The 13,427-nt window shown below is 40.4% G+C and overlaps 1 protein-coding gene across 1 annotated transcript in view; it reads left to right on the forward strand.

The window, feature by feature from the left end:
• LOC114661320 (interleukin-17 receptor D-like) overlaps positions 1-13,427 on the forward strand; it is a 78,763-nt gene that overhangs the window by 41,682 nt on the left and 23,654 nt on the right. Inside the window, exons 9-10 of the mRNA XM_051933981.1 lie at positions 256-336; positions 10,839-10,899. Of these exons, the coding sequence (XP_051789941.1) occupies positions 256-336; positions 10,839-10,899 (142 nt within the window). The remainder of the gene's footprint in view (positions 1-255; positions 337-10,838; positions 10,900-13,427) is intronic.

Genomic DNA, 13,427 nt, shown 5'->3' on the forward strand with positions numbered 1-13,427 from the left:
GTCACTATTCACATTAAAGAAAACACAGTCTCCTGCTCTGCACTTTCTTATACAACTCCTCTGTGTTCTGGGACCAGTCCAGCCTGTCACTGATATGGACCCCCAAGTACTTGTAGGAGTGGACCACCTCTACACCCACTTCCTGAATAATGACCAGATGTAGAGGCTCTCCACTAGCTTTCATATCCAATTAGGTACACTATAGTTCAGAATAGACAGCTAAAGTTATAATATTTGTTTGTGCTTTTTTTCCAGCCACACAAAAAAAGTCAGGGGAACAGCAGATTGAAAGACGTCTTGGAGAACTTTAAGCCAGGGGTAAACTACACTTTCATGGTAAGCTTTATCTGCATCACTCCACCCTTTGTTTAAAAAGAGTCTGCCACAGTCTGCCCCGCACACCTCCGATTCAAGTCCTTATTCAGCAGTATAATTTACACAACAAAAGACTACTGAAGAAAATGAAGTTAGTCAGGAAACGTATTTAACACAAAGCAAAAGTAAACTTTTGGGCCAGGGTTTCCTCATATAGTTTGTCTTGTAAGAAAGAAATGAATGACATTAATGGCTTTGTGACCAGTTATCCAATACACTTTTCAGGGTGACTTTTGCCGTAGTGGGGTACCAGATCTGTCATTGTGTGCAGCATGTACTTATTGTAGACCACCAGGGGAAACACTTTCGTCCAAACTCGACACAGACAGACGCAGGACACAAGTTCAGGGCACATGTTTTTATTTTTTTCCCGTGGGAAATGGCTTTCCCCGTTTCCCACGTGTACAGCACAGTTAAGCACACCAAACACTTCTCTTCTTCTTATTTTCCTTCCTCTCTCTTTTATTGCCTCCACTCCTCCTTCATTAAGAGCTCAATCAAGCAATCAGGGGCTCAGCAGCAGCTGCAGCACCCCCTGGTGGTGCACACTGAACCCAATGAGGCTGCACCAAACTCCAGCTCCCATGGAGCCCTGCGGGAGTCCGAGACACAGCTGCAACCCAGGGGTGCTGCCACCTACCGCTCTGGGGGAGGTAATGTTTGTTCAGGGGAGGTAACACTCCCTCCCCTGGTCCTTCCACGTTAAACTGAGATTGATGATATTCAGAGACATTATGAATATACTGCAGGTGTTTGGCATATTTGGTAGAAAGTGGCTTAAAAATGTTTGTAAAGTATAAATGATAAAGATTGAAAGACACAGTAGACACAGAAGACAGGCAAATCATATTTTTTTGAATAAAAGACCAACTTAAAAACCAATAGTCTATACTTTTGCAACCAAAGATCATTCAATAATTACAAGAAATTTTTTCAGTAATTGGTCATTTTTGCACTGCTGACTTTGGTACAGCATTGTGTTTTGTTTTGCAGAGGCAATAACTGCATAATGAGCATTTTTAATCCACATTGCTTGTTATTGCCATCATCACAGGTAATCGTTTAATATTTATAAAAACAGGGATGAGCAGGGCTGAAAATATGCATGTAAATCTGTTTGAACATTTGAAATTAAGCTCTCTGAGCATGGGAAAAGTGCTATATAAATAAAATGTATTATTATTATTATTATTATTATTATTATTATTATTATTATTATGTTTTAGAATACCTCAGTTTTTCCTCAAAATCTAATTGTGAAAAATTTAAAGTTTAGGTTAGCAAAACTGAAAAAAGGTAATTTCAGAATATTGCAAATGGGCCTTCTTCAGGGAACAGCTAACAGGTTACACCCTACAGATGTTCTGTAGAAATCAAAGTAAATTAAGCGTTGCAAGTTAAAGCAAAAAATGTGCACAGGTAGCCCTCACTTCTGTTGATTACTTAAAAACCAGTCTGTCGTAACACTAGAATCCCTGAAGCCTACGAAAAAACTCATAATCCCGGCCCACCTTAAATTCCTTCACACCTCTCAGTCAGCATCTTTTGTTTTGTAAATGTGTCAATCAGCACAATCAGCAAGCAGCCTGCTATCCCATTCCCCCCCCCCCCCCCCCCCCTTGAAGGTTCTCAACTCAGGCAAAAAGTTCTCCCAGCTTAAGCCAAGGCTCCTTACCTGGTTGTGAGGTGCCTGGAGTAGTACAAGGTAAATAATACAGTATATTGTTATTTGGGATACATGCATTTTACGTGTGTTCCGTATCTATAAAGATCCGGGTAAGTGTATGATGAAAGGAAATACGAGAAATGCAAGAAATGCTGAACACATACCTAAAGCAAAAACGTTTTCCATGTTATACTAATAATGATGAGAAGTGTATATAATGTGTGAAGACTTTAGTCCAAATATTAAATAAATATTCTTTTATTCAAGAATATAACCAAAGAAAAAATATCATTTGATTTACATGTTGCTGTCAATGAGTTAAAAACCCAAGTTCAAATGTCAATTGATAGGACGTTGGTATGAATACTTGGATGGTGTAGAGGTAAGACCTGCTGTCTTATAACCCAAAAGTTCCGGGTTCGAGGCTGGCCGCTCTGCGTTTTGAGTAGTGAGCTGCTATTATTATTACTATAATTTAATAAAAACATACATTTGATTTGAGTCTGTAACACCCGGTGTAAATTTTGGCTACTTGTTAAAGTTATCGCTTGTTTTTTTATTATTTAGTTTTATTCTCTCAGTGACATTCACATGGTACAACGTACTCTCTGAGTTGATGGCATTTATCTCCATTCTTTTCACAAGATACAATGTCCTGTAACTGCTATTAGACTACCATGCAGCATTTGGGCTTTGACAACAATGACACCCCTGAAAAATGACAAATTTGCTAATCTTGGACATCTGGCAATGTTTTCTTGAGAACTGTGTTTTGAGTTACAACTCAGGGCAAAGACTTTCTGAGACTGTGGTCATATAGCTTATGGAACTCTTTGCGGACAAAGGCAAAACCGTAACAACAGACAGCTTCTTCACAGCGCTTTGCCGGCTAATAGACTGCTGCACCACAATACATCTCTGCTTGGCAGCATAAGTAAAATGGGAGTTTAGCCTGCAGCTTAAGTCACTTCAGTACATGAGCAATTCACCACGCTAGTGTTTAGATCTGGCAGTGTTATGATGACGGTGTATGCACCCAGAAAGAAGCAGCCTTTGATTTCAGTCTGGAACAGCCGGTGTAAAGTTTTGCTACCTTTAAAAGATATCGCTGAAGGGATAGAAGCAGACATACAAATGCTGGTGAATCATATCTGCTTGGTATCTTGTTGACATTTGAATTTTTTGTTATTCAGTTTTATTCTTGAATAAAAGACCACATACCTTTGAAAAAATGTTTATTTTATAGTCCAGTAGCCACTTGAATGAGATCAAATCTGACTCTGTCTCACTCGCACACATACACACACACACACATTCATAGATGAAAATGTCACTATTTGAAAACGCTATGCCAGAGGTAGGCAACGTCGGTCCTGGTGAGCCGCAGTATGTGCAGGTTTTTGTTCCAACCCAGTTCCTTAACGAGAACTCAATTATTGCTGATGAAGCACATATTGCTTAAGTGACATTTTGATGCTTCATTTTAGTGGTCTCGCTTGTTAAGGTTCTCCAACCTTAATTGCTTATTTCAATCTTAAACTGCTGCATTCAGTGTTTTAATTGCTCCTTATTAGCAATAAGATGTAAAAGACAAAGCAGCCAGCAGTTCTCCAGCTAGCTTTTTTCCAATTACATCTGTGTGTGTTCATCATGCACTGTTTGATTTAATAAAACACTTAATAGAAAAATGTGACAGACTGAAAATGATCTGTTTTAGGCTTCATATCATTTGGATGATATCCTTGGAAAGGAAAAAAATCTACGATATAAAAGCCTTACATTGCACCGACTAACAAGCCATAAAATTAAATAAGGTCTGAGACTGGCAATGATTGGTTTCTAATTAAGCAATTGGGTTGGAATGAAAACCTGTAGCCACTGCGGCTCACCAGGACCGACGTTGCCTACCCCTGCGCTATGCCACTTGAGTATGAATTGTCATTTGAACATTTTTTTTTCTTGCTTGTACTGCATTTTCAGTATCATGCTCCATAACACGGAGTACATTTGCAAAACAAAAGATGCTGATGGAGAGATGCAAAGGAATTTAAGGTGGCCCGGGATTCCGAGTTTATTCATAGGCTTCAGGGGTTCTAATATTAAAGCAGAGTTGGAACAGACTGTGTTACTACACGCTCTGAAGTAGTACTTGGACAATATTACACCGTAGATAGTTATAAATTCCAGTGGTAATGGCAAGAAAACGGCAATTAATAAATTAAATGAGACTGAGCATGATTACACTTAGAAGAGTAGGCCTTTCATTTAGAGAAACTGCAAAAATATCAGTGTCAGTAAGTACAGTGACCCACATAATTCAAAGGCAATTTAAATTGAAACTCTGATAGGAAGAGATCTGGCAGACCCAATGTCACAACCCATTCAGAACAGAAGTCTCTAAGGGTCACCAGCTTGCGTGACAGGCGCCTCACAGCAAAATGTCAAAAAAAGATTTGTAGCATCATAGAGAACCCTGTGTAATGGGATGAAATAAAGAACAAAAAGTAAACACAAGAACATCTCTTCAGGAGTCAAGAAGCAGACTAGTTTAAAGATGGAGGAGTCTGACCCAGGCAGGAAGGGGCGGGTCCAGGAGGTTGAATGACAGCAGTGACATTAGAGATGGTGTGGTCATCAAACTTTCATCCTGTAGTGGAAGAGAAAAGGCATTATAGAACAGTGCCAACCCCTAGTTTGGCAGGTAATTACCATAAGTTGAGCCCTTATATTGTCTCCCATTATATTATTATTATTTCTTTCAGCAATTTTTTTTACATTTTTTTAAAAGCAACCTATTAGATGTCTTAATCAACTGGGGGCTCATGTATAAACGGTGCGTACGCACAGAAATGTTGCGTACGAACATTTCCACGCTCAAATCGCTATGCATAAAACCTAAACTTGGCGTAAAGCCACGCTGTGGGAAACAGCCCGGACACAAACAGACTGACATCGTGTTTGCACCCAACACACGTTTATTTACAATATTTACAAGTCAATAAGTAAAGCACAATCCCCAGTGCCACTGCACCAATCACCCTAGTCCAGGCCAAATCCGCAGTTTGCCTTTTCCTCTTCGGACCACCTCTGTCTCTCTCCACTAGACCTTGTCCTCTTCCACCCGACTCCAGCCCCGAATGAAGGGAGGCGGCCCCTTTTATAGGTCCCCGGAACCACTCCGGGGGTGTCCCTGCTCCTCTACCCCCCAGCACTTCCTGGTGTGGTGGAAGTGCTGAGGTCCAGGGCTGCCAAGGCATCTGGGCGCCCCCTGGCGGTGACCACAGGCCCCAACAGGGTTGAACTTCAAAGCTCCGCACCCGTGGCCCCCAAAGCAACCAGGGTGGTCACCCCCTCGTGGTCTAGAGGAGGCGTGAGCCCTCCTCTGGTCCTCTTGGGCGTCCCGGCTGGGTACCACCCCCAGCCGCGTGCCACAACACACATTTCCACGGTACCTCATACCCTGGCATACGCAAGTTCTCTGCTCGATTTTACAGATTGGCGGCACCCAGCGTCAAAGCAGTGCTACTGTTCCTGTGTAGTTACCCTTTCTTACTTAGATCCACATCCCAGACGCAGCTTTATAAATACACTGAAACTAACTGCATATTGTTTATTAGTTTAATGCATCTGATTGTAATTAACCTGTAGCAATATAATGGTCCAGGGAATAGCCATAGTATTCCAAATATCATAACTGCTTTAGTGTTGTTACTCTCACTGCACCTTCTTTTTCTTCTTTCAGCTGCTCCCATTAAGGTTTGCCACAGCGGAACATCTTTTTCCATACTACTCTCACTTCACCACTCTGAGTATTTATATCACTGTATCTGAGTTTGGAATCACAGCAGCAGCTGATCGGAAAGAGAATTATCGGTATACAGCATCAAGCATACGCTACCTCAGCCACGGCAAAACGCTTCAGAGCCTTTCCTGTATGGACCTCGCGGTTCAGAAACAGTTTCATCCCAAGAACTATAAACACACTCAATCAGTCCATCAAGTGCTCCTTGTAGAACTGTTTACTTATAAGTACAATCATCTCACTGTAAACTTGCATTACAGTTATAATATTGCAGAACCTGTGGCACTTTATAAAGCACGTATTTACATATGATGATGATATCATTTTTAAGATGAAATGCAGCAAAATATGTTGATTATATTATACAGATAAAACTTTAACTTCATTTAAATAATCTATATTGTTAATAATTAAACATGTGAGGACACGGTGCAGCAGCGCTGGCCAGTTCACGGATTGTTCCTACCTTGTGTTGTATTCTTGCTGGGCTGGCGCGACACTGGAAGGATAGATGGATAGAATAATTAAACATGTACTACGAAGATATTTCAATGTTCCTTAAACGTTTTGAAGAATCGTCGTTCTAAGCTTACAGATGGCTTAACGTCTATTACAGAGCTGATTGTGTGGCGATTGGATATTTGGAGAAAGAAAAGTAAGGACAGGAATTGTAGGTAGTACATTTGAAAGAGACAGTACTGCTGCAATAAATTATTTCATCGAAGGTCGTGCATGGCGCAGCAAGCATCTTGCGTGAAACATGAACAATCACTGCGCCACCGTGTTCCCATGTTTAATAACATGCTTTCATTCCTATCATCATGAAAAAGATATCATGTATACATCTCACTATTTTAATTATTCAGGGAGCCTGTAATATTACGAATGTAATGGATTCTGTGTCCAGTCAGAGGAAGAGAAAGCCCGGAAGCACGTAGTAATTCACACACATAGAGCACATAGAAGATCAAATACAAAACAAAGCATTTAACGTGCTACTTTAGTTACGATGGGATTTGAGAAACTACTAAATTAAACAAATTTAAGATGAAGTTTATGATGTTCTACTTTGTGAAATGGAAATTCCAAGATTAAAGTTGACATTTTGAGCTTTTTTCCCACTGTGTGCCTATTTTTTTTCTCTGTACCCTAATAAGCTTTCATATGACACTCAGATGGTGGGCTACGACTCGCCTTTTCATAGTGACTTTGATATGTGACAACTTTTTTATTTCGGGCACTGTGCGACTTTGTGAACTTGAGCTTTCAAGTTTCTCCGACACTATATGTCACTCGACCAACTTCCTTTTGTTGATTATATCACTGTTTAAACCAACGAATAGTAAGTTTTTCCTTGCGTCCACTTGGTATTCGCTGAAATTCTTCTGTTTTCCCCCATGCTTTTCCCATTGTCTTTTCACAGAACGTTGAGTTTAAGGCTATTTATATTGATTTGCATATTCAAAGAGGTGTAATTCTGGGAGGAGTTTGGGTGGGGCAGCAGGTGCATGCACGTGCATTACTTTTCACACTGTATGTAGCGGAAGAACGTGGAAGAACGTGGAAGTTGGCAAACACACAGATTTATGCATCTGGATTTTTCTGTGCGTACGCAAATTCCCACTTTTGTGCTTACGCCATGTTATAGTGTGAGTTCTACGCATGGTGTTATACATGAGGCTCCAGGTTATCACTTAAATGTGCATTATGATCCATCAAAATCCTGTGCAAAAGGTTCTGTGCAACACACAAACTAATTCACTTGGAACATCTGCTAAAAAATACTGTTTCAGACATAGAAGGTGAACACGTTATAAGGAGTATGAAGGAGAACTCGCATGGTGCACTTCAGAGGTCTCTTTCTGGTGTTGTATCCAATTCAGTCCCCTCCTTGAAATGTCAACTGAAGCCTCGAAACCTGTGACATTACACAGCCCCCACATACTGTAGCAGTAAAGCATGAGAATTCCAAAGCAGAACACTGATAAGATGTTACTGCCATACTGCTTATTGACTAAATAATGTAAGGTGTTGCTATGATGTACATGATGTAAAATTCGTTTATAGAAATGTACTGTGGAACATTCTCTATTTCTTTTTAAGATTCATTGTCAGCCCCAGTGTCACTAACAAAAACTATTCCACATTTAATATACATATATGTAATAACAATACATACTACACACACGCACCGTAAATATGTGTGTAATACAATATTAGTTTATAATAAGAATAAAAGAGACTGATTGCTGAATTGTGGTTTGAGCAATGTTTAGCCTTGCCTTAGCTCCAGCCATTCATCTTCCAAACCTGTTTATCCGGGTCAGGGTCACTAAGCAGCTAGAGCCTATCCCAACAATCACTGGGCTCAAGGCAGGAAAAACACCTGGACAGAACACCAGTCCATCACAGAGCGAACATACACACCCAACAACACCAGTTCACCTAACCTGCATGTTTTTTAGAGGAAACTGGATGAATCAGATGAAACTTATGCAGACTCAGGGAGAACATGAACAGCGCTACCACTGAGCCACCCTACCTCACAGTTCCAGAGTGTAAATATAATGCTACATTTCTTTAAACCACACTTAATTTCAACCATCTGACCAAGTTTAATTTACATTCGAAATTCAGGTGCTGATATCTCTATGCATAAGTTCAATTATATTGAGAAAAATTCAAGATATTATTTTAAACAAAATGTTATGCTCTAATCTACCAAAAAGTCTGTAAAAATGAAAGCAAGAAAATGAACAAATCTTCCTCATTTACTGTTCTGTATCACATCTAATATACTATTAACATCAACTGATCTTCCTTTTGTGGAGTTCGGGTGTCACACACAATATATTTGTACTCTCCTAATCTACTGGCTAACACATGAATTAAAATCTTGTAGTCATTGTTAAAATGTAATAGGACAAGGCTAATCTCTGTGCCATCAGTATTTGCCATGTTTTGGCAGCAGGGTCATTTGACAATATTTTATATGTGTGATACATAAAAAAACATACAATTCGACAGAAACAAATAAGTGAATAAAACTCCAAATGTTTTTCATTTTAACTGTATTGCAATTACAATTCTTCTAGCAACTTAGATTTTTTTTACTTACAAACGAACCAAATTAGTTTTGACATAGATAATGCAGAGGAACGATCGTTAATGATGAGGAGCAGACAGCACAGTGAGAACTTTATCACTCTTTTCAATCACTTTGTGTCTTTGTGAGTACCAAATATGCAGCTACACAGTTATCTCAATCACAGTGCAAGCAGCTCAATGGGCAGCTGGTTGTTAAGATGAGAGATAGAAAAGTCCCAGCATCCAACGGTACTGCTACTGGGACAGGGAGCTGACACACTGAGCAATTCTTCTACAAAGACAGCATGTCTCTGCTGAGGGATCAGTTGCCAATTAGTAGCTGGTTTTGTTTCCATAACTATACCTCTACCAGCTCTATGAGTTCTGTGTTATTATTAAATGCTGTAGGATGTTTAAGAGTAACGTTGTCATATTGTACATTTTTGTGTTTTTTTCAGTTTATGTGCTTTTTGATTTAAAGTATAGTAATATTGCTTTACTGTCACTTTATAATACATTTGATTTTTTTCTGTACAATAAGTAATAAACCATCATACATTTTTGTCAATTTTTGTGTCAATGGACATTTTCAGTGCAAGTTGCAATTTAAATACAAAATCGGAGTATGAATGTCTGCCTGGAACAAACCCGTTTGTAACCTGAAGCCCACCTGTAATAAGTTTTTTGCCATTAAATAAATCTTCTTGAACTTGTAACATCTGTAAGGTGTCTGCTTTAACAGGTGTAAATGCAGTATTTTGACTCATATACAATGAGATGTTTATTATCCTAATTAAATTCAATAAAATTCAAATTCTCAGCCTCACAAAGACACTACAGTATTTTTAAAACCCATGCTTGAAGTGAAATTGAGATGTTGTCTGATGGATGAAGTCACTTCATGTCTTTTTGGTGATTTGATGGGCTGGAGTTTACAGAGGATATTTCAAGTGTTATGGTTTAGTCAGGGTTTTATCCATGGCTCATGTAAATTATTGTTTAATGTATTATCGTTATGTTTTGTTATTCTTTTAATATATTGTATTTTGAATATTTGTTTTATTTATTAATTATGTTTATGTGATTAATTATGTGTACCTGTTCCCTTAAAATTAAGTTTCAGGAGGTGGGGCCACCACAATGTACAGTTGGAGGAACGCCTTCTACCTATAAAAGCCCAGGCAGTAGGTCAGGTCCTCCAGACTGGCACTGCATCTTTGGAGAGCTATTGTGAGAACTTGTTTTGTGTTGTTTTTTTGCATTTTGTCCTTTTCTTACACTGTTATTTGACTACTGATTTCTAGTTTCTGCATTTGGCTTAGTTTGTTTTGGGTTTCCTTTTTTGAAACACCTGAGTTGCCTAGTTTTTGATATTTGTGTATCTACTCAAAGTTTTTAATAAGTCTTCATTATTGTTTGCAAAGAGTAATAGTTTTTACATGTCTCTCTTACTTAATACTTAGATATTTCTAAATAGAAAGGAGTGTTTTTGTTGCCAAACTTTAAAATCAATGGAAAGCCTTTTTTACCTTGGAGATTTAAGCCTGGGCCTAAATCTTGGCCTATGCTTTGGTATTTTTTTCGAAAAGATTACACAGATTCCAAACAACAATATATTTTCACTACAATAAAGCAGAATTTATAATGAGATAGAGTATTTGTCAGAATGTGTATGTTGAAGGTACTACATATCTAAGAAATGATGCTCAGCAGTGCTCATTTACCACTGAAGACAAAAACTGGGAACACCTGGGAATGAAATCCAAAATCTTTGGACTTCCAATGAGTTACCAGGGCACTCGGAAAAGCAGATGAAAACTGGGATGTGTGGGATCCTCAGTCTATCATGCACATTTACTATCAATTGACATGTGATTTGAAAATAAACTCAGACTATTTCACCCACAGGTGTCTTCTGACTTAACTGATTCAGCTTGTAAAGAAGTCTACTATGTTTTTCCAGAGACAGGTAAGCAAGAAATATATGCTACAAATTCTTACTCATTGATTACATAATATTTCTCAGATCAAGCACCATCTTAAAGGGTCTAAAAATAAAAAAGATCAGAAAGGGTGCCATTGGACAGATCTGATCATGTGTAGGTTGGTTTATGATTTTTAGTCACAAAACCCATATAATCTCAAACTGGTTCCAGTTTACTCCAGTTACATGCACAATCCCTGGATCTCTCATCTAACAGAGCTCATTTGGGATAAGGTGAAACATTAGGTTCACAGCATGAATGTTTGGCTGAAAACTCTATATAGAGTGTGGTAGACGGCTTTGGCCATAGCATTCCTATGTTGTTTTAAATGTGCTATATAAATAAATTGACATTGACATTGACAACAGGGACAATACCTCCCCTGGGTCACGAGAGGGCACCCGCCCTGGTCTGCATGGTGGCCACCGGAACAGAGCTGGGAAGCTCATCCCTATTCGGGCCCGTGGCCTCTGCCAGGGGGCGCCCGGGCAATTATGGAACCCTGGATTATGGAACTTGGAAGTGCTGCCAGAATCCCCTCTCGGGGATTGAACCTCGGACATCAGTGGCGAAGACTCTTTACATTGCGCCACGGCGTGTGGTTTGTTTATTCGACAGCCGGGGTAATCTCGGATCGAACCTCGAACGTCAGACTACGAATGCTATCAGACTACGAATGCTATGAATGTAATTACCCCGATCTCCAGGCTGTCAAATAAACGAACCACACGCTGTGGTGCAACGTAAAGAGGCTTCGCCGCTTACGTCCGAGGTTCGATCCCCGAGAGGGGTGCAGTGAGTGTGTAAGCCTGATGAGCCCAAATAAGGGCGAAACACGTGTTGCGTACTCTTTGCATTATTTGACAGTAAACTATGCAACATTCTATGATCTGCTTCTCGCAACTGAGAGGGCACCATGGCAGATGTTTGCAGACCAACCACAAGTGTTACCTGGTAGGTAACCACCCATACAATCAGATTGTGATTCAGAATACGAATGCTATGAATATATATATATACATTACTAGTGTTGCTAATGGCGATTACTGCTTAAAATGACTACATTTTAATTTTTTACTCACATATGCCTGCAAAGCCCCATTTTCAGCAGATATTTCTTCAGTGTCTTAATCTCTTAGCTGTATTTTTAAATAAATTTAATGTGGTATCTTGATAAAAATGGCGTCAATTTAAATCCAAAACATGGATATTTCTGAGTGTCTCCATACTTTTGAACGTTTGCACGTTTGAACAGTTTACTGTAACACAAAACGAGTAACGTCTCTACAATACAAAGTTAATGGTCAACATAGGACACAGTATGAAGGGAATGGGGAAAATTTATACAGGGGGACAGGAAATTAAACAGCGGAATGCTAAGAAAACTGTGATGCAGGACGGAGGATTGACGTCATCGTCCCGGAACTGGAGGGTAGAAGGGAACCCGGAAGTATGGCGGCTTTTTGTTTTTTCACAGCTTTGTTACGGCAGCAAGTCCTCATTCTGGCTGATGAAACAAGAAGAGAAAGATTAGTGTGCCATCTCTGTCCCTCGGCATAAGTTGTCGCAATGTGGCCCGGGTCCTTAACCTGCTCCCCATGCGCTCATGCGTGACATGACCCCCCCACCAGCCCAGACCCACCAGGTCAGGTGGCCCGAACCGAGAGGTTGTAAGCCTGCGAGAGGGCATCCGTGTTGGCCTGAAGGTTACCCCGGCGATAAATGACGGTGAACTTGTATGGCTGCAGGTCCAAAAACCACCTGGTAACTCAAGGATTCAACTCCCTATGAAGGGCCATCCACTGGAGGGTGGCATGGTCCGTCACCAGGGTGAATTCCTGATCCAGCAGGTAGTACCGCAGGTGAGTTACCGCCCACTTGATTGCCAGGGCTTCCCGTTCCACCACCGCATACCTCGTTTCCCGGTCTAACAGATTCCGGCTCAGGTACATCACAGGGTGTTCGACACCGTCGATACTTTGGCTCAACACGGCACCGAGGCCAGTGTCCGAAGCATCGGTCTGGAGGAGAAAAGGAAGGGAAAAGTTAGGTGTTCTCAATTTAGGTGCCGAAGTGAGGGCCAGTTTTAAGTCACTGAATGCTTGTTCCGCGGCTTCATTCCACACCACATGCAAAGGGGCTTTCTTCTTTGTCAAGTTTATCAAGGGTGCTGCCCTCTCAGAGAAACGAGGTACAAACCCGTGGTAATAACTCGCTAACCCCAAGAAAGCTTGCACCTGTTTCTTGATTATCGGATGGGGCCATTCCAAGATGTCTTTTACTTTCGAGCACTGTGGTTTCACCATTCCCCCTCCTACCAGGTATCCCAAATATTTGGCCTCATTCAACCTAAAGAAGCACTTCCGGGGGTTGATACGTAGGCCAGCTTTCGCTAATGACAGGAAGACAGCGTAAACCTGCAATACATGCTCCTCCCAGGTGCCGGAAAAGATGACGACGTCATCGAGGTAGGCGGCACAATAGGACTGGTGGGGCCGTAGCACTCTATCTA

This window comes from Erpetoichthys calabaricus, chromosome 11, assembly GCF_900747795.2.
Source record: "Erpetoichthys calabaricus chromosome 11, fErpCal1.3, whole genome shotgun sequence".
In the NCBI taxonomy this organism is placed as follows: Eukaryota; Metazoa; Chordata; class Cladistia; order Polypteriformes; family Polypteridae; genus Erpetoichthys; species Erpetoichthys calabaricus.